The sequence below is a fragment of the Thamnophis elegans genome, chromosome 3 (assembly GCF_009769535.1).
Source record: "Thamnophis elegans isolate rThaEle1 chromosome 3, rThaEle1.pri, whole genome shotgun sequence".
Classification (NCBI taxonomy): domain Eukaryota; kingdom Metazoa; phylum Chordata; class Lepidosauria; order Squamata; family Colubridae; genus Thamnophis; species Thamnophis elegans.
In genome coordinates this window covers 102,664,207-102,686,316 of record NC_045543.1, presented here as the reverse complement: position 1 = coordinate 102,686,316, position 22,110 = coordinate 102,664,207, and the positions used below count along the sequence as shown (strand labels likewise).

Genomic DNA, 22,110 nt, shown 5'->3' with positions numbered 1-22,110 from the left:
ACATCCACGTCTTATTTTAACAACCTGTATAAACATTTAGGAAATTAAATGTCTTAATTCTTGATGATTAATTGTACTCAGGTAATGTCAAGATCACCCATTTTTCTACCCATCCTGATATGAAATTGTGATATTCATATATATTCTCCAAATATTCTATTCTGTTCAGATAATGATATATACATTTTGGCAGCAAATCTATTGCTTGCAATCTATTTTTAATGAAGAATCATTAGGAGATCACACTTTTTCTTTGATAATTTGAAACGAGGAGCATTAAGAAAAGACAAGCAGCTTTGGAACAAAAGCAAAAACAGTCAATAATGTCTAACATGAATTGATATTTTTCACAAATGCCACCCCACCTCCCCCCCCCCCCACACACACTCCAAAACTCTTTTCTCATTACAAGGGTTATAGGTCACAGAAACAAATAAAAGAGAAGTTGACATTTGCAGGGGAAAAGCAGTTAAAAGGGCCTAAACAATCTTCTAAAGAATGTTCCTCGGCATACAACAGTTAATTTAGAGACCATTCAAAGTTACAACAGCAGAGAAGAAAGTGACTGAAGATCAGTTTTCACACTTAAGATCATTGCAGTATCCTGCGGTCACATGATCAAAATTCAGATACTTGGCAATGGGGTTCATATTTATGATGGTTGCAGTGTCCCAAGGCCATGCAACCTTCTGACAAGCAAAGTCATTGGGGAAGCCAGATTCACTTTATCTTACTAACTTAACAACTGCAGTGATTTACTTAACAACTGTGGCAAGAAAAGTTGTAAAATGCGGCAAAACTCACTTAACAACTGTTTTGTTTAGCAACAGAAATATTGGATTGTATTGTGTTATAAGTCTCAAAGATTACTTGTATGCAGTGGTGGAATTCAGCCAGTTCACACCACTTTGGGAGAACCAGTTGATAAGTTTCTGAGCAGTTTGGTGAACTGGTTGTTGGAAGAACAACAGTTTGAGCAGTTTGGTGAACTGGTTGTTGGTGAACTGGTTGTTGGAAGAAATCATTAGGGCAGAGAACTGCCCTAATGTCAAGAGCCGAGGTGGCACAGTGGTTAGGGTGCAGTACTGCAGGCCACTTCAGCTGACTATTATCTGCAGTTCAGCGGTTCTAATCTCACCAGCTCAAGGTTGACTCAGCCTTCCATCCTTCCGAGGTGGGTGAAATGAGGACCCGGATTGTTGTTGGGGGCAATATGCTGACTCTGTAAACCGCTTAGAGAGGGCTGAAAGCCCTATGAAGTGGTATATAAGTCTAACTGCTATTGCTATTGTTAACTGGTTGTTAACTTATTTGAATCCCACCATTGCTTGTATGACATCCTTTGACATACCATTACTATAGCAATTAAAGGAGGAAGTTTGATGTCAAGACCAGTATTCAACCAGTTTTCTCTGGTTCATGTGAACCAGTAGCAGCAGCTGCGGGATGCTCTGCCCACCCACCCCAATGTAATATGTGACCTGCGCATGCACAGAAGGCAATATGCATGCACAGACATAGGGTGAGCAAGGAAAGCAAGCGCACATGTGCACTCATGTTTACAAACTAGTAGGGAAGGTAAGTGAATCTCATTGCTGGTTAAGATCATACAGTACAGTGGTGGGATATGATGGGTACACCCCAGTATGGGCGAACTGATGGCTACTGGGAGCACAAGGTACTTGCCCTCCTTGCCTGTATTTGAGCCGATCGGGGCTTACGCGCACTCACAAGCAGCTGAGTGTCGTGGAGCATCATGCGTGGTAAGTATGCATGCATACGCTGCGTCCGTGCTGTGTGCATGCATGTGGTGGACACCCGGCCCCATTGCATCGTACCAGTTGCACCAGGATCTGGAACCCACCACTAATACAGTATCTAATTCTTGCCTTATTCAAGTGTATTCAGGCCAGCCACCTTACAGGTTGCTGCCCAAATTAGAATGACTATGCAAGGCCCATTTCAACCATGAAGGAAAATCTAACATCAGAAGCAGTCAGTGGAGCAGAGACATCACTGTTAATTGTTGCCAGAGCTGATTAGGAAATCTGTCTCTCTTTGTCTCTCTCTGGGCTTTTCCTTCTCCACTGAGTTCAACATACAACATTTGCTGTCACCATTGCCCATCCCAATCAGGCCTGTGGTGCAGCTGTTCTGAGTCACTGTTGAATGGGGTTATGTTGATTGACTCTGCCATTTGTTAAAGGCACCGTACCTGGATTTCTTTGGTGCTTTCTTCCTTCAGTATTTCAACAGCTAGAAGGAGGAAATGGACACCTATCAGGGCTTTGCAGCATGCAGAGTTGGGATTTCACCTCAAAAGTCTGCCTGGGATTTTCTATGGTGAAGAAGCTTTCTATGGCAAATCTAGATTAAAACAATCTCAAATAAAGAAACATAAGGCACATATCGGGGAAGAAATAGCCACACAGAGGACAGAAGCAGGTCATGTATTGTTTTTGTCCTCTGAGTGGAGAATGAAATTGACTAGCTAGTAAGGAACCAAATCTTCTCCTTCAAAGGGAAAGTCCTGTAAGTGTGAGAAAGGGTAATTGAAACTGACCATATGAAAATGGTGGTGAATAACCAATAAAATATATCCCTCATTATTCAATATAGCCCTCCTTATTTTCTGGATTAAGAAAGTCTAAAGGGCTATTCATGATGTCAAAGTGATAGGCTGAACTGGATAATCAAAGCCATGTCCTGATTTTGTTCACTGGATACTTGAAACATAACTTACAAACAGACGGTGCTTCCATCTGTCGTAGAGAGCCGCGGTGCACAGTGGTTAGAATGCAGTATTTCAGTTTAATTCTGCCAACTGCCAGCAGTTCAATTCTGGATAAATGTTGACTCAGCCTTCCATCCTTCTGAGGTTAGCAAAATGGGGGTCCAAATTGTTGGGGACAATATGCTGACTCTATAAACTACTTAGAAGTGGTATATAAGTCTAAGTGCTATTGCTATTTACATTCACCATTTTCACCATTGCCATGGTTTTTTAAACAAGGAAAATAGGTTTGTTGCATCGAAAGATAAAGGTACAGTTCAGGATATTATTTGAGTGCAATGGTGCTAGAAGAATCCTAGTTCTTCATACGAAATAGTGGAATTCTGTTCTTCTATCTTCTCCCTTGTTGGAAGCCTGGAAAAAAAATGAGCTCTAAGGCATAAGCAACATTCAGAAGAAACCAATTTCCAAAGTCTGGAGATAAATGGTTATGCCAAGCATGGCTAGTGAATACAGAATAAGGGGAAGATCACTCCCAACGCTCATCTCTGGTCTGACAATGCTACAGTTTTAACATATATTGAAATCCGGGTGGAGGAGAGGGAAGAGGAGATTATTTTTATATCAGCGTAGCTAATAACTTCAGGCTGTTCACAAGTGGACCAGGAATGAGAACAGGCAGTACTTTAGGGTCAAGAGGGAAAATTGATATTGTAACATTGTTAAGTTTAAGAGAGAGGGTGTTACTGATTTTTTCCTTCACAGACCTTGATCATTTTTCAATATTTTTCATTTCCTAGCACTCCCCCCCCCCCAAAAAAAATTCTACTCAGTTTTTGGAGCATTGTGTCATCGATTGGCAGACTGCTGAGCCTCATTTTATTTAATTCTTTTCATTAAACTGCAAAGAATGAACAGTTAAGAAAAATATGCAGAACGTGTCTTCTGGAAATCTTCCAATTGGTTAACAGCAGATCACCCTGAGTCTCATGAAATCAATTTTTGACCAGTCTCATTTGTTTCAGAGAGTTATCTCAGTGATATACAGAATTCCAGACCTGTCCAAGTGATTAATTTCCAAACATTTTTAAGGTGGTACAGAATAGCAACATTTGACAAAAATGTAACATCCTTTTTTTTAAGGATCCATGCTGTCCCTCCTAGTGCGAAAATTCAGAGGTGGTTTTGTTTATTTTTGTGATTTGTTTGCTTTCAGCTAATGAGTCAACAGTTACTTCTGCTGCTGCATGCTGAGATCCCAAGAGATACTAACAATAGTAACTGCAAGAACAGCAACTGTTTCATAAATGCTGAGCTTAGCCTTTTCAGCATCTTTTGAGTGCAGAGCTGCAGCTGAGCAGGTAAACTGTTTTTCAGTTATACTAAAAGTGATGGGGGGGTGTCAGGTTTAGAGAAAAGTCTTGCTTTAAAAAAAAAATAGTAGGAGCTTTCATGAGAAAGTATTATATGTACTATAATATGTTTGCTGAGATTTTCTGCAAACGAACAAACCCTAAATACTGAGTATCAAGTATTACAAGAGGCAATAGCACCACCTGTTGACCAGTAATGGAAAACAGCTAATTCGTTATTTGCTTATTGTTTTCAACAGTTGTAGAGTTGTGCAAAGTTTGAAGAGGTGCTTCTCTGCTATGATGTTTTGAGGCAAAGTATCTCCTCAGATCTACACTGCAAAACAAGGTGGAAGTTCTGTTTCTCAAAAGTGCAGCACAAGTCAAAATGAAACTCTTTTGCTTTGAGATTCTGGGGTTTGAGAACTGGTTGCTTTCCAGTTGCCATTGCGTAGGAATTAGGTAACAGAATGACACCTCATGGAAGTGCCCTTCCTTTGTCTAAAACACGGCTGTCAAACTCATGGCTTTCAGGCCAGATGTGTCACATGCTGGTCATGCCCACGCCCAGTTTAGCGAAGGGGGAAAAAAGTCCTGATAAAGTGAACGACAATGCCGTGACTACGTGAGTTTGACACTCCTGGTCTAAAACAAGCATATGTAAAGACATATTTACTTCTGATGTTGTTCCAAGGTGCTGTGATCCAGTTGCTTGTTTCTTGTTAGATGACAAAAAAAAATCTCCAAGTAAAATTGAATGCATATTAATTGATGGATGAAATAATCCCTTTGCTTCCTCCCCAGTCCCACACCAAACACATAAATTTGATTTCTTATCTTTCTATTCATTTTCCAAGAAAAATACATTTGGTCACATTTTAAAAAAAAAAAACTTCATTGAAAAGTATCTAACTGGTGTCTGTAAGCCTCACTTTTTAAACTCTTTATTGGAGCTTGGGTCTTCTTAACAATAAAAATGTAAAATAAAAATGAAAGGCATGTGAAGACATATCAATATTGTAATTGCAAGACTAATTCAATTTTATTTGAATCAACTACTTCCAATGGCAAATAAATAAATGCCAAGGACAACAAGTAGACTTTTCAGAGGTGGTATAATGGTAGGGTGTTGGATTGAACTAAGGTGGCCAGGAGCGTTTAGGTATGTTTTAAAAAGTTAGGTCTTTATGATACAATCAAAGCCATGCCTGTTTTGTGTGTGTTTTATGTGGCATACATAAAAAAATAGGCAGGGCTTTGGTTACTCTATTGTGGCTGCCATCTTTTTTTTTCTACACTCCAGGGACACCACTGAAAATAACTTAAGTTTAAGTTAACACTTCATCATAGCCATTCTGGGTAAGTAGACACATCTTCAAACAAAGCACTAAGTTGCACTTACCCCTTATTTTTATTCTATGGGACATATGTAAGAGTCAAAGACAGATATAGACATGGATGATATAGATAAGATGGTGCTTTGCTGCATGTAGCTTCTCATTCTTCAGAATTTGAAATATATAAAAGCCATGGTGTGGAGAGTCTGGAAAACACACAGTTGTCCCCAAATATTCCATTGCCTACATTGTATCTCCATTGTTAGTCATTTACAAGGATAATGGAGTCCATAAAATAACAATGGTTGTTTAAGTGCCACAGAGCCACAGACATCATGTGTGGTGTCCACATATATATCTATCCTCCATTTTAGCTCCAGAGTTAGTCATTTGCAAGGATGACAGAGTCCACAATCCAAAAACATTAATGCCAACTTTGAAAAGTGCTTTAATCAGTATAAATAAATTACATAGGTTCTCACTGAAGAAAGTAAATGTTCAAAATCATTTACATTGTATGATTATCTAAAATAAATTCCTATTTCATTTAAAAATATTGTGCAAAAAGTATATAGACACAACTGAATGCTGTCCATTCAGATTTGTATAAAGTATTACTTTTTATTTCTTTCTTTCAGAAAATATATTCCTGACATACTACATGTCAGCACTCAACAGAAGCCTGGGAGCTGCATCCTGGAAACTTTTAAAGAACAGTTTATTGAGTGCTGATAGAAAAGTTTTCTATGGAAGATAGAATGTCTTTATATTTACAGAAGATTTTCTGGCAATACAATCTGATTATCTTGTAGAGGAAACCTGTATTAATCTATGGTGACATTAATCAGAAGGAGATTGTTAGCATCTTTTCCAACTAAAGCATTTTATTAAAAGTCAAAAGCTTTCTTGGCTGCAGCTGACTTCATCAGATGCACAGAGTGGATAAATTGATATAAGGTTTAAATTGGGGTAAGGCAGGCCAAAAGATGCTATAATATTCCTTCTATTCGATAGTCACAGTAGTTGACAGTTGGGCAGCATGCAAGTTTGATAAATTATTATTTATGTCATTATTTATAACTATGCTTCCAAACACTTATGAAGTTTAAATATTCTGAAATAAAGGTGTTTAAAACATGAACAAAAATAGTCTCTATAGAAAAATATGCATAACAAGGTTACTGATGAACTGTCTGCTGCTTTCAAGTAAGCAACTTTTAAAAGAATGATTTTGGAACAAAATAAAGTACCTTTTCTAAATCATAAGGGGGAGCTCCAAAGCAATTTGAAAAGTGCAGTATTACATTTCTGTGCAGAAGTCCAAGGCACGTCTCTGAAATATAGGTATGCTGGAGCAGCCACCAACTACATACATACCTCAAGGTTCAAATATTGAAGGCACATACACAATTTGCTTAAAATGAGGTTAGATGGTTTTCTTTCTCAACTTTTTTCATTTTGCAATGATATTACAAAACTGTCCATAGAGTCAGACATTAATGTAATAAATCCATATTCTCAAAAAAAATATTGAGAACATACGTAACTATTAGAAAATCACTTATCACTACAGTGACTAGTATACACTGAGCATTGGAAAAGGAAATACATACATACATACATACATACATACATACATACATACATACAGTAATAAAACTATTTCGCCATACACAGTCTCTCTCTCTCTCTCACACACACACACACGAGGGGAGAAAGGGAGAGAGGGAGAGAGGGAGAGGAAGGGAGAGGGGGAGGGAGAGATTAAGTTATAGTTCCTTTCCCTGATATAGTACATTGTTTACATGTTGCAGTTAAAACTCTCATTCAACAGCTTTATTTACAATGCCTATTTGCTATTGACAATCGAAACCATTCTCGGATAACAATATGAAACAGAACAAGTAGATGAACACTATAGCAGGGTAGTATTCCATGCTTCATAAATACAACTAACAATGGTCTCTCGTGATGCCTGCAGCCAGAGATATCTTATAAATATAGGCCAAAATGTCACTTAGCATTTATGAATCAAGGGAATACTTGAAATGCCATGATTGCTGAAATTAATACATCAGTGCTGAAAGTCTTAGTCACAGCTCATCAAGTCCTTGGAAATGGCCCAAGAGCATTTTGAATAATGCTGGAGAACTCCAGTTTTGATTTCTGAGTGTGTTGAAACAGTTATTGACTCAATGTGGGCTACTCCCATTGTTTTCAGTGAACCGAATTGATTAGATCTGTCTCCGTTTTCATACCAGCATTAGGGCAGATCTAAAGGCTGTAACCTAGCACTAGCTAGGCTATTAAATTGGCTATAATAGCTTCCAGATTATTAAATTGGCTATAATAATCCTGAACTTCTACTTGACTGATTAAATTGATCAATCCTTAAAGGAAATGATCTGTATCTTTTTGCAAGAGGAAGTAATAATGCTTTCACTAATGAAAAAGTTCCTTGACATGAAAGATCTGTACAATTATAGGTCATTCTCAAATATTCTAGTTTCGGGAAAGGTGAACAAGAAGATAGAGGCCTTGCAACTTCAGGCAGATATGAATGATACTAATTTTCTACCTCTATATGAATTAGCCTTCAGTTGGTCATGGTAAAGAAACCTCACTGGTTCCCTTGGTAGATGACATGTCAGAAACTGAAAGGGAATAGTATAAACTGCTGGACTTCTTGAACCTCATGATATCCATTTAGACTGCTTGGCAGGACTGGGCGATGAAGACATCATTTATAATAGCCAGTGGTGGGATTCAGCCAGTTTGCACCTATTCGGGAGAACTGGTTGTTAACTTTCTAAGCAGTTCGGAGAACTGGTTGTCGGAAGAAATCTCATTTTGTTTTTTTCCCCCACTTTATAGGGCTAACCCTGTAAGGAAGGCAGGAAGGAAACATTCTGTTGTTGTTTCTAGCCTAATCTTTATTGCCTTGCTTACAGAAACTGCCTCTCCAGTTAACCCTTATTACATTGTAACAGCTAAAGTGAAGTGCCCATTATCCTGAGTGACGTTGAGTTGGCCAGGCCCACACAGTCACATGACCACCGAGCCATGCCTACCCAGCTGGTCATTAGAGAACCGGTTGTTAAATTATTTGAATCCCACCACTGATAATAGCCCTAGTACTGTCACATCATGTCTAGGATGTAGTGTCAGAGGACTATTGCTCAAGTCCAGGGCTGACAATCTTTGATGATGCTCAGAGTTTCTTTTTAGGGAAATTCAGCTGAAATTTTAAGTGTCATGCTGACAAACCTAAACTATCCTCATCTAACTCACCCAACTCCAAGGATACAAGAGGGTTGAATGAGGAAAAATATACTGAAGTAAAACTTGGAGGAGATGGGGATATTGTTGGTAAATAGGAAAATGTATGTAGGAATTGAGATTCAGCCTCTTTCAGATGGAGTTCCACTTCCCAAAGGAAAAAAAAATAAGTTTTCTATCTGAGAATGGTCTTTGATTCTCAGCCATCATTGGATTCATACATGGTAACTGAGGTAAACAACACCTCTGAATAATTATACCTAGTATATCAACTGGGACTTGTTCTGAACCAGTCAGTTTTCATGATGGATTACCATGCCTTGATTATATCCTATCATGACTATCCTCACATACTTAATGTGGGCCTACCTCTGAAATATATCCAGAAATTGCATTTGAAGCAAAAAAAAAATGTGACAACTAGGCTTTTTTAGTTTAAGCATTATATGATACCTATATCAAAATATCTGCATAGGGGCAGTTGTTTGCTACTAGGCACAATTTAAAGTAACAGAATAACAGTTAGGAGGGACTTCAGAGGTCTTCTAATCTAACCCCCTCCCCAAGTGTCGATATTGATCCCACTAAACCTAAAGAGTTTAGGAACTCACTATCTGAAGGACTGCTCTTCTGAAGATGATCTTTAAAAGGCCAATTTTTGTGACATGTAGAATTGGACCTCTCTGTGTGGTTCCCACATTATGCGTTGTATTTCCTTGGGAATAATACTTGGCCTCCACACTTTCAGCATTTAGAAAAGTAATTGTTCAGTGGTTTAAGTGCACATGTCAGGGTTAATTTTAGTAAATGTTTTTAATCTTGGGCAATTTTTCTTTTAAGATGGGTTGCTTCTCATCCAAGAAGTTTCTTCAGCTCTGAGTTGGATGATGGGGAATTCCACCACTTGGATGAGAAGTGAAACATCTTCAAAGAAAAACCAGAAAGTCCAGTTGCCTCTTGAAAAAGTACCTTTAAGACAACCATGACCTGGATGATTGATAATCCCCATAGACATTTGAACAATCTGATATTTTGAGGTGGGGACATTAATTTTGAAAGCTGCCTCTGAATACATACCAGAGTAGAAATGGAGAGCTTAATAAAATACTTAAAGGTATAATTTTTAAATGTATTAATATGAAAAAATAGTATCTATTTGGTTAGTAGTCATGTTAACAGATTTAATTTTATTTCATTTTGTTTTTATCTTGGTCCATAATCCTTTCAGTGTTCTGAGTCCTAATAGGCAAGATCGTGGCACTCAGATTAAAAGATTGAACTTGCCTTTTACAGGCCAAAATTGGAGGTGTTGTGTCTTATGTGACTACTGGCATGTCCCATGGAAATCTCTTATCTTCCTACAACCAATTCAATGAGTTTCTAAAATTGATTTTTGGTTAAAATATTTAGACATTCTAAACTACAAAAATCATACTATTTTCTTGAGTGAGTAAAAAGTTTCATGTGACTGAGATACGCTTGAAGTAAAATGGATTTAGAGTAAAAGTGTATTTATTTTTTTAAAAAAAGAATTAAATGACTTGCTCAAAGTCCTCCAGTGCTGGTACTCAGAAGCTGCCATTGGACATCACTGACATTTTTTCTTTGATGTTCTCTAGAAAAAATAGTATGTTCCTCATTCAAAGACGTACTGAAGAGATTGTTTGATCTTGTCTCTTCAAATCTGCAATATCTGGGGGAGGCTTATATAACATATATGATGTGATAGTAAAAATTAGAGAAATTGCTTTGGAACATGCACCTGCAAAAATAAATTAAACAAAAAATAAATTAAACATTGATCATAATTTATCTTCTTGGTTTAAGTGAGAGAAAAACACAACCTTCTAGGCTGCCATTATATCAATAGTTTTTATATGTATCCAATAGGTTGGACCTGCACTGCTTAAAAGTCTGAATAAACAAGTCTTGAAAATTACATAGGAGCTCCCATCCTCTGATCTCTGCCAATTAACACTTTTCTTTGATTAAAACTGCCAAACTGGTGTTTGATCCATTTAGCCTGTAATTAATTAATATTAGATTGTTTCAATATAAATTTCAAATAATTATGGTTCTGGGCTTGAATTGGCTCAGTTAGACAACTTACAAGGTGATCTCTATTACAGGTAGCTTTCAACTTATGACTGTAATGGTTTCTCCCATTGCAGTCATAAATAATTGCAGTCATTGAGTGAGATGCCCACATGATTGCCTTGCTCAATGATCACTACTGTGGCTCTCCTAAGTGTGGTCATTAAGTGACTGTGCAGGTCATTAAATGAATGAAGCAAAAGATCTACCTACCAAAGGGGAGCAGGAAATTCTGTTCTATGCACAGAAGGAAATTACTTACTTAAGTCCATCTATCTTAATGTTGCCAATATTGACAAACGCTGATTGATTTGACGTGTATTTTGTTTATATACCAAATAAATGAGAGAATGAAGTAAATTATAAAAGTGTAAGCTGATCCCTTCAGCATATTTTCGTAATGTTTAAGGAAAACAAAGACACTTACTTATACCAAAGAGCAAATATGCCATTTTGCTGTTGTTATAGGTCCAACATGCTCCTTTACGTCCACATCTATCTATAGACCAAAGAGTGCAAGAATCGTCTATTGAGACCCCAAAAAGGATCGGGCCAGGAATAGTGCCTGCAAAAGATGGAGTGATACAAAATTATAACAAAATACCAGCCTCGGATGAATGAAACTATAAAATAGAAAATAAAGATTTAGAGGGTTTTATAAATGTAAACATGCAAATTATCTCAGCAAGAAACCCCTTGTGAAGGTTGCAGGCAAATCATTTACTGTGTTTTTGCATAAATTTTTATGTGCCTTAAAGTTAGCCATTTTTAGTTCTCCCCCCTCCTCCCACCAAGTGTTTCATAAGAGCTAAATCTTCAAACTGGCTAAAATATTTAAGATGTTGGCAATCTCATTCCTAAATTTTGCAAATTCTCATCAACAAACAATAACATTTCATGTTGTCTCACATGAAATTGTCAATATTGCAAGTAAGGTGGTTTTGTGGATACTTCAAAATCTCTTTATAATTTTAAATCTCATTATTAGGGAGTCGGTCTAGGTATTAGCTAGGGATGAATGAATCCTTGATGCTTCCTTAACCACTGATGTTCCTCAGGAACTACTTATACAGTTTTTCTGATACACAGTCTCTTTTTATGGAAACCAGGTCTTCCTGAAATGTGAAATACATTTTCTTGGCTTTTATTTCATAAAAGCTATGTAACTACCAGTGATTGCTTACTCGACCTTTTAACCCTATTCAGAAAATAGATCAGTTTCCTTTTAGAAAATACTATCTTTTTCAGTTAGGTCAAGACCTAGAATTTGTTCTCCTGTTTAACTTCCTCTTCTTCTTCCAGAAAATATGGCACAAATGATATCAGCAATTTCTTGCTGCCTCTGTGCATAGTTTGACAGCCCAGTATTTTTGGCCAACAGAGAAGCTAACACAGCAGCATGATTTTGGGGAGATTAGAGAAAGCTATACAGGCTTTTGTGAGTTGCTTTGGAGAAGAAGAAGATGTGATTAAGAAAATTATTTACAGAGGTCTTTGAAAATAAAGAATGCATACTATAGAATTATAACATATTGCAATAAAGTTGTATTGTATAGTTTGACATATTATTATAAGGAGCAAAATGAAAAGCAGACTATATTTTGGGGATAAGAAAAAAAAACTATCTTCCTGTTTTTAGCAGACTTCTATAAAGCAATGCATGTTTTAAAAAATGGAAAGTTGGGCTAAAAGTTCTCAATGAAGGATTTTCAGTCAAATTTATGGTGGTCAAAGCCAACCAGGAAGGGATGTATTTCCAATAATAATAGTAAAATTTGGAATAGTTCTCTCTCTACTATAATCTTCATAGTACCTAGTAGATCAAAACAAAGGCAATATTTTAATAAACTATTACTCAAGTGTACTTTGAAGAAGAAAAAATGATGGTCAACAGGAACCACTTTCAAATTTTTGGTCAAATTTGATCTGCCCCTTAAATCTATAGTCCTTAGATTTAGATTTTTTTAAGATTTTATTGAACATTTATAGGCCGCCCTTTTCCCTGAGGGGACTCAGGGCGGCTTACAACAATGGGGGAAGGGAGTGCAAGACGAGACATAAAAGAAAAGAAAAACGTGAGTAAAAAAAATTAACCATAAAACACAACATTCACTCAACATTCGGGCGGGGTGAGAATAAATCCTATCCCCAGGCCTGACGGGATAGCCAGATCTTAAGGGCTGTGCGGAAGGCCTGGACTGTGGTGAGGGTACGGATCTCCACGGGGAGGTTGTTCCATAGCGTCTGAGCTGCAACTGAGAAGGCTCTCCTCCGCGTAGTCGCCAGTCGGCACTGACTGGCGGATGGAATTCGGAGGAGGCCTACCCTGTGCGATCTGATGGGACGCAGGGAGGTAATTGGCAGGAGGCGGTCTCTCAGATAGATATAGATAGATATAGATTTATAATATTATTCCTACCATGAAATTTCTTTCGTGAAGTTTTAAACTTACCTAGAATTCGTAGAAAGAGCATATGAACACCTAAAGCAAATGATCTGTGATTTTCTGGCACACATCTGTAAATCAAAGTTAATTTCAACATTTAATATGATATATACTATCCTTCAACAGATACTATGATATGATTGCTATTCTTTTAACTATGCAATTTATTTCTTGAAATTGCAAGGTTCAAACAGAAGGCAAAACTAATACTAAAGAAAAACTGTCTTCAGGGGAAATATCACTATAGAGACATTATGCAAGACTATTATGCTGACGGTTAGAACAATTAATCAGTGTAATGACTTGCCTCCAGAAATTTGGGTGCCACAATGCTGAAGGTTTTTAAGAAGTGATTCTATACCATTTGTCTGAAATGTTATAGAATGTCCTGCTTGAGCAGGAGGTGAGACTAGAAAACCTGCAACGTCCCTTCCAACTCTGTTATTCTATTATTCTTTTTGGTTATATTTTAATTCTTAGCTATAGTTAGAAATTCTGTTTGAATATATTCAGCTCAATGTTTCAAATAGCTGGACATCCCAGTACTTTTGTGGAGAATCTACTGCTGACCTCTGCATTCTTGAACACTTTCTTCAACATTGGTTGTCAATTTAATTTCACAGAATGCCCTAGCACCAGGAAGCAAACTCAGGTTTTCTCATTTGCATATTATGGAAATAATTTTCTCACTGTACAAATAGTTTTGAGTGTTTGCAAAGGAATGATAGAAGAACCAAGTTCATTTTTTTTTAAAAAAAATCCTACACTGTATTCCATTTTACAAAATTTAAAAAAAAATAGAAGTAGCCTTATAACTACCTGAGAATGGCCACAGTTGTTGGTGTAACAGCCATAAACGTAAAAACAACCGCAAAAAAGAAGAAGCTAAGGAACCAAGGTAGGACTGTGCACTTAGATTTACATTTTCCAGAAGTGGCTCCGTGGAAGGTATTCTCAATTTCAAGTATGGGATTCACAACACAGGAACAATTGCTGTAGTGCTATAAATCGTGCGTTAAAAAATACAGATAAACAAAATAAGTAACCAATTTGTCCAAAATTAATTGAAAATTCATTCAACGGCAAAATAAATTGATTTCAAAAGGTTACAGATATACACAGACAACATATAGCAAGACTGAATAACTAACTATTCAGCCAGTTGTAAAATAAAAATTGGTCTTGTAGCAAGAGAGTTCTATTTCTAAAAGTAATTGTGGAACATTTGGTGATCATAGATCTACCTTCATATCAAAATATACTGTATGTTCAGCCCGTTCAGTGGCCCTTAAATAAACCAATGGTGCCATATCTAAATTGTAGGTATGATATCCATTTCCATATGTGGATCTTTTCTCTAAAATACAAATAGCTGTTCTTCAGTTCTCCACTTTGCATTTATGTCAACAGAGAATATTAAGAACACATTAAGTTCCTGGTATTTTCTGATCTTGGTTGTTTTCCTGTAGATGTTTGGTTATCAGGCTACAGGAAAACAACCAAATTTAGATAACACCAAGAAACCAACAGTTCAACACTGAGTTACATATTATTCTCTGCTAAACTGAAATAATGTTGCAGCTCTTAATATAATTGCTCTTATTCAGTGATTAGTCTAGCAAGTCATGCCCTTATTAAGGATAAATATTTCATTTGTCTTCCTATGCCCCCTTGTTACTGGATTTCTTATCTGTAGTCCAACTTAGCTACTGACTTGCACAAAGTTCAATGTATTGCTAATGATACCAATTGGATAATTATAATGATTTGGTTTATTTTCCAAAGCACCAGCAGGCAAGACAAGAAACAATGGATGGGAACTAATCAAAGAGAGAAACAACCTGTAATTAAGGAGACACGTCCTAAAAGTGAGGACAATTAACCAGTGGAACAGCTTGCCATCAGAAGTTGTGGGTGCTTCATCACTGGAGGTTTTTAAGAAGAGACTGGACTTGTATGAAATGGTATAGGTTCAACTTGTTTGAAATGGTATGCTTGAGCTCGGGACTGGATTAGAAGACATCTAAAGTCCTTTCCAGCTCTATTCTGATTGATACATTTTAAACCAGACACATGGCTAAGTCATTTTTAACATTCAGAACTTAGATTTGATGTAGAGTGAGCATCCGCTTTCATAGCATAACATACCCTTCCATGCTTTTGAGGAACCACAGCAGTACATCCTGCATAACATGGAGAAAAATACTGGACTTCATCTGCACCACAGATGGGCAAAAAGTCTGAACGCAAACATCTACAATGGGTATTGCAGGGTGCTGTTAAGTTTGATAACATGCCTGTCCTGAAACAGAGAAATAATACATATATGAAATAAAGAATAAACTTTCCATAATAGCATGTTTTCATTCATTAATAACCATGAACAATTGGAGCTAAATATTTCTAAAGTCACTGCAATGTGCGTGAGAATTTTTTTTTTTAAAAAAGTTATATTCTTCATTTTGTAAAGAAATGGGAGAATACTGAAGTTCATGGAGATGGTTTCTAGGTAGCCCTTGACTTAAGATGGCAATTGAGACTGGAGTTTTATTGATAAGCAACGTGGTCATAAAACATGTCACATGATCACATCACTCAGCAATGACAAGACCTACAGTCCATCTTACCATTGCTAATTGAGGCTCATGAATCACTAAGTGAGCACCTCTCATAATTTCCTACTGGCTTCCAAAAAGCAATCTCAGTGGGGAAGCCACCAGGAAGTTGCAAGTCTCAGGCAGTTAGCATAGCAGGCCATCAAGCAGCTGGTGGCTGCAACAAGATGGGGACAAGGGGATGAATTGGTGGCTGGGGAGCTGTCGCATGAGTGAGGCAGAGCTTGGGATGGCTGCTGCTGGGTGGGAGAGGGTGTATAAGAATCTGCAAGTGGCCAGAAAGGCACAATACAAGCACAGCAAGGCTTGTGAAGGTTTGCAGAGTGGTATTCTACTGGTTCGGACCAGTTCACCCGAACCAATAGCGGAAATCGCAGGTGGCCCCCACCCACCTGCGCCCGGCTCTATGGCATCCTATTTAGGCCATTTTTTCACCAAAAGCACATGCGTGGAAGGCTGTGCACATGTACAGAGGTGGGGCTTGCAAGCAAAGTGAGCATGTGCGCAAGCTCGCATTTGTGAACAGGTAGGGAGGTACGCCCTGGAGTGGCGTATGAGTGTGTGCGTGGCAGGGGAGGCATGGCATGAACATAGTGGAGATTGGAGTAGGTGCTGCTGGTTGGAGGAATGTGTGTGAGGATGGACGAGTGGCTGGTTCGGAGGTGAGTGCAGCAAGGTTCAGGGAGAGTGTGTGGGTGAGGGAGACATACCTGAGCAACTTTTCCAATAAGAAAGCCAGCAGGGACGGTCACAAATGGTGATCATATGATCCCTGCAACCATCATAAGTATAAACCAGTTGCCAAGTGCCCAGATTGTGATCACATGACTGTGGATATACAGGTAGTCCTCAAATTATAACAGTTCATTTAGTGACCATTCAAAGTTACAACCGCCCTGAAAAAAAGTGACTTAGGACAATTTTTCACATTTATGACTATTTCAACATCTCCATGTTCATGTTGATAAAACCTAGATGCTTGGCAACTGGCTATTATTTATGATGGCGGCAGCATCCCAGTGATTACCCTTTCTGACCTTTGGACAAGCAAAGTCAATGGGGAAGCCAGATTCACTTAACAACCATGTTACTAAGTTAATAACAACAGTGATTCACATCTGTGGCAAGAAAGGTCATAAAATGGGGCAAAATTCACTTAAATGTTTTGCTTAATTGTAAGTTGAGGACTACCAGCATTGGGGCAGCTTTTAAAGAGTTTGAGGACTGATTATAACTCCCACCTATTCAGCTTTGTTCTTACTTTGAATGGATGCTGAATGGGGGATTGTTAACTGAGCACTACCTGTAGTGTCATTGGGAGAAGGAATGAGAACTAATTTACAAAACAAGCATGCAAATGAAAAGTGAATGGATTCACGAAAATAATAAGCTCTGATGATGTAGAGTATAATGAATAGTTGTAGTTGTTTTATTTGTCTTATGTCTTCTACTTTTTCTTATTTGTTTTCTATGCTTTGCATGATGCCACTTTTCCCACATAGATAGTGTGATGGAAATATATTATGAATACTGTTTTCATCAACATCAATACGAGCAATTTTGATTTAATGTTTCATGTCTGAGATGTATAAAAATATAAAGCATAAAATGAATTCTGAAGAATGTTTGATTTAATTCCCCATCCTGTGGCCGTTATATATTTCAACATATACTTTTAATCATATACTTGCCCATTATATGTTTCAGAAACACCAGCAAATGGTTCATTCCCACATTTAGCAAATGCAAACACCATGTTTAATAGTAGTGCCAGCGTACAAGTAGCAATAATAAACTTGATTATAGTTTTGCAATTCATTTGCAGCTTGGAAATTAAGGTACCACTTATGATTTGGCCAATTGCTGCGCCTGGGATTAAGACAAGTCCTAACAAGAAAATAAAGGAAAACAGTTATCAAAGTAATAATTTCACGTAAAATAAAACAATAAATATATTCACTACTAAAAAGAGAACTAAACATGGTTATATTGTTGTTATGATAAGCAATCATTCTTTTACTTTTATATCTCTGTGCATTTTTATTTTTTTATTAATTATGACTAAAAAAGAAATGGGTTTGGAATGCTAATCTGTGAAAAAAAATACATTTTCATGCAGTTACTGATTACTTATATAGCTGTGTCACACAAACAAGCTTAGCATATCTATATGACTGAATCAATTAACCCAATTTCAAAATTTATATGACACACTGAACCATAAACCTAGCTCTCACACTGTGTTTGCACAACACACTGAGCTAAAAAGTATCCAGTTGGCCAGTTTATAGTTCAATGGTTTTTTGAAAATACAGTTACTACGGTGTGATAAAAGTACAAACACCAATATCCCCACTGTTAAATAATCTCTAAATACTTATTAAATTCATCTTTCAGAGTTTATGGGCTTGATTGGCACAAACAAATTTCATTTTTGCTTTCCATGTGCTTGGCTATTAAAGCTTCATTTCATATATGAAATAATTATGCCAGTTCACTTAACTGGTTGTTTCATGAGATTACACATGTGTGAATCAGCTTTAAGATATAAAATGCCAAAGATCTGATCCTCTGTGATCACATCTGTACTTCTCTCCTGACTGGCATGTTCTCTCACTCAGTAACATGTTCCTGATTTTAAGTACAAGAAAACAGGTAGAAAGAGCAACTGGAGGCAGTTCCAGGCTCCTTACCTTCCATTCAAGATGCCATCCCAGTAAACCAATTGTTAATCAAGGGTGTCAAACAATGAACACAGCACTGAAATGCCATTTTACAGAAATGTTTTTTGTTTGCTCAGGGTGCTTAAAAAAGATCAACTGATAGTTCACAGAACCAGATGTGAAAAGATGGGCCAATCCTTGTCATTGTCACTTGTTTAGTTAATATTATTATTGGGTTTTTTGCAGATGGAAATATTTATATTGGATTTATGCAACCTAATTACTTTCAAACCTGGTTTTCCTTAAATCTATAGTTCTTTTTGTCAACCTTATCAGAAGTATATTATTCATTTGTACATTACAATCTGACGTGTAAAATACATGTGCTAAATCTTGCACTTTTTGCTTTACAATGCTAAAAATCATTTGCAAAAATAAATCTACATGCTCCCATTCATTATCATTAGCATATGGTGTTGTTACATTAGCCAGGAGACCACAGTGCTATTGTAGAGCTGTAGTTTGACTACTACCACCAGAAAGAAAGACAAATGGTTCTTTCTGCAGTGTTACCTGAGGCCCCCTCCATTCCCTTAAGCCATCTTTCAAACAGGTATCACAATCAGGAAGGTTCAAGAGCCAGACAGACTCTAACTGCCTGCATGGAGCACCACTCTTCTCCCCAATGAAGTGCTAGAGTCTCAAATTATAAGTATCCATTTTAAGTAGGGTTTCTTTTTTTGTGGGAAGCCAATCCAAATAGAAGCTACAACAATATATGTTGCATCCTAAGAGATACCACCTTTCTATCTGCTGCCTCATATTGATTTGAGTTGTATGGGGATGATCTGCTTAACAGTTTCTGATCTTTTTTTTTAGAAACTGCATCCTTTTCCCAATTTGATTTCCATAAATGGAAAGGCAAGCTTGGAAATAAATATTTTTTAAAAATCAGAAAATCCTGTTATAACCATTAAGCAAAAACCAAATATGAAATTATTAGGGCCTACTTGAAACATTTTATGAACTGAGGATCCAGGCTTCCTTCACTCCCCACCCTGAGTCCAGAATGGGACAACTTGCCATAATTAATTCATTGCCACAATTCACCATGGCTAACTAGCTGCAGGATAATTTGCCATGGCCAACTCGCTATAGGACAACTTGCTGGTGGACAATTTAACAATTCTATTTAATTATTTAAAATGAAATAAAAATATTTTAATTTTTGCCATTCACATTTCATTCTGCCCCTCCTTTTGCATCCTTTCTTCAATAATTCTATTCCACTATTTCTTTGATATTAGTGTAACTCTTCTCTTGCTGCGAGTTGTCCTGTGGCGAGTTGGCCATGGCAAGTTGTCCTGCAGCGAGTTGGTCATGATGAATTGACCATGGTGAATTGTCATAGACCTCCCCGCCAAGTCAGTGCCCCTCAAGGGACAATAACCTGAAGAACAGTAAATATTGCTTGGATTCCCAAATTATTCTGATTAGTTTATTAAAGAAAACATATTTTTCTGGACATAAAATCCACAGAATTCAATAGGATAGTTTCTAATAAAACTCTTAAAACTCTAGCCTTTCTTTCCATTGTTTAGTTTTCTTTTTTTCCCAAAGTATTAAATCCCATCATTAACAAAAATTAAAAGGGTATTTGTGTAGAATGAAGCAAATACATTACCTCCTAAAGTAGCTGAATAGCTAGATGTAAATCCGAACTGATTTTCTATAAATTTAGGCAAGAAAGTTGCAAAACCAGTAGCGACTAAAGCTTCTAATGCAGCAGCGATTACAAGAAACATCAACACGGGATTTCTCAGTAGCATCTAGAAAAGGAGAGTTGATTAAGTTCCATCTACGTATTTTAGTTAATTCCTTAAATCAATGTTATGTTACATACATAGTGCCTGCTTAGATTATTGCACAAAGAAATTGATCTATTTTTTCAGAATGCATTTCATTATAACATCACTTTTGCTATTCAATCTATCATTTTAAAATTGTAAGAAATGTTATCTCCTTCTCCATCTCTTCAATGAAAAACAAGAGAACATTAAGAAGAAAAAAATCTTCTTAGTGGACTATTTCACCTGAAAGACTCCTGGTCTACCTATTATCATGCTGATTAATCCAATTATTTGAATCTATATCCTGAGTTTCAGCTACTCAAATTCAGTTTGAGATTTGAAATTCATTTAAGCCATTCTAGAATTAATATTTACCCCCATTTTTATATGACTACCTTGGATATATTTATGAATAAACTTTAGAAACATTCTGTTCTTTTCAAAACAAAACAAAAATCCCTCCTGCTAATCAACTACCCTTTTTGTTGATTTTCCACATATCTGAGCCACTATTTTAGCTTCCTTGATCCTGTCAAGAGATAAAGATGTCAAGATACAGGTGAGTAATGCCTAATTTTGACTTTTGCACAAGTTAACAAAGGGGGGGGGTCAAACAGAGGTAGAAAAAGCACAGGGTTTCTGACTGAAACATGGCAATTTAACCAGATTTTTTTTTAGAATCCATGACAATAATCCCACACAAATGTATACACATACAGTACATATATATGAAGAATTGCATTAGCTAATATTTTTCTCTTCTTTCTTCCTTTTCTATTTGGTTTTTAAAATTCAGCAAGTTGCAGGCCATAGAGCTACTACAGTCTTGACAAATCTCTTAAAGTAGACTCTCAAACTGTTTCATCACAAAAGGTGATTGCTTCAGAACTCAAATATTAAAATGTGTAGAAATCTGGTTCATGGGCCACAAACAAGTTGTCGGAGGTTTCCTTTTATAAATATACTTTTTATAAATATAGTTTGGCTGATTTGACAACAGTGCATGCATGAAAACAGAAAAATGTTGGTCATTTCCTCATCTAGGCACAGCATACGGAGCCAGGATATTAGGTGGAGTTACCCCCCTCACTCCCGTAATAACTTAGTAAGATTAAGCTATCATTGCCTCTTTTCTTGAACAGAAGCTTTTGCTGCCATCAGTTGCAGTAAGAAATCATCATGAGGGTGTCAAGTTCTTTCTGCTTGTGCTGATGAAAACAGCCAACGGCTATGATTTCTATCAAGGCTTGCAGGGGCATGGAAGGAAATGAGATGAAACTGTCAAACTCATCCCTTAGCTGGTACTTAATTTTAAAATCATTTAATTTAGTATCTAACCGGCCCTCAAGAAATGTTGAAAACAAACATTATTAGCTACTGATGAGTGGCCATAAACTGGAACAGGCAATTAGAGCTGTTGATGTAATCTGCAAAGATATACTGGGTAATAAAAGTTATTATTCATGGTTAATACATTTATCCTTTTTATTATGTTTTTAACTTATCTTTTTTTTCCAAATAATGTGCCTTAGTGATCAAATATCTATTAAAAATCAAAGGGTAATTGAATTTTAGAGCTGCAAGAGGTCTAGGGGTGGCATTTAGTTCAGTCTTTTGCTTAAAGCATCATTTACAGTTCAGGAATCTTGCAACACACCATCCTTAACAGATGGTCTTTATTTAAATGCCTTACAACTTTCTGAAACAATTTATTCCACTCCAACTAGATCTTCCCATTAG

General features: G+C 36.9%; 1 protein-coding gene across 1 annotated transcript in view; it reads right to left on the bottom strand.

Annotated features, from left to right (window-relative positions):
• Positions 1–10,196: 10,196 nt before the first annotated feature.
• Positions 10,197–22,110, bottom strand: part of SLCO4C1 (solute carrier organic anion transporter family member 4C1) — a 39,606-nt gene continuing 27,692 nt past the window's right edge. The window contains exons 8-14 of the mRNA XM_032214054.1: positions 20,205–20,349; positions 17,549–17,744; positions 15,391–15,544; positions 14,062–14,243; positions 13,249–13,313; positions 11,224–11,361; positions 10,197–10,464 (exon numbers count right to left, since the gene is read on the bottom strand). Coding sequence (XP_032069945.1) covers positions 10,343–10,464; positions 11,224–11,361; positions 13,249–13,313; positions 14,062–14,243; positions 15,391–15,544; positions 17,549–17,744; positions 20,205–20,349 — 1,002 coding nt within the window. The 3' untranslated portion in view covers positions 10,197–10,342. The remainder of the gene's footprint in view (positions 10,465–11,223; positions 11,362–13,248; positions 13,314–14,061; positions 14,244–15,390; positions 15,545–17,548; positions 17,745–20,204; positions 20,350–22,110) is intronic.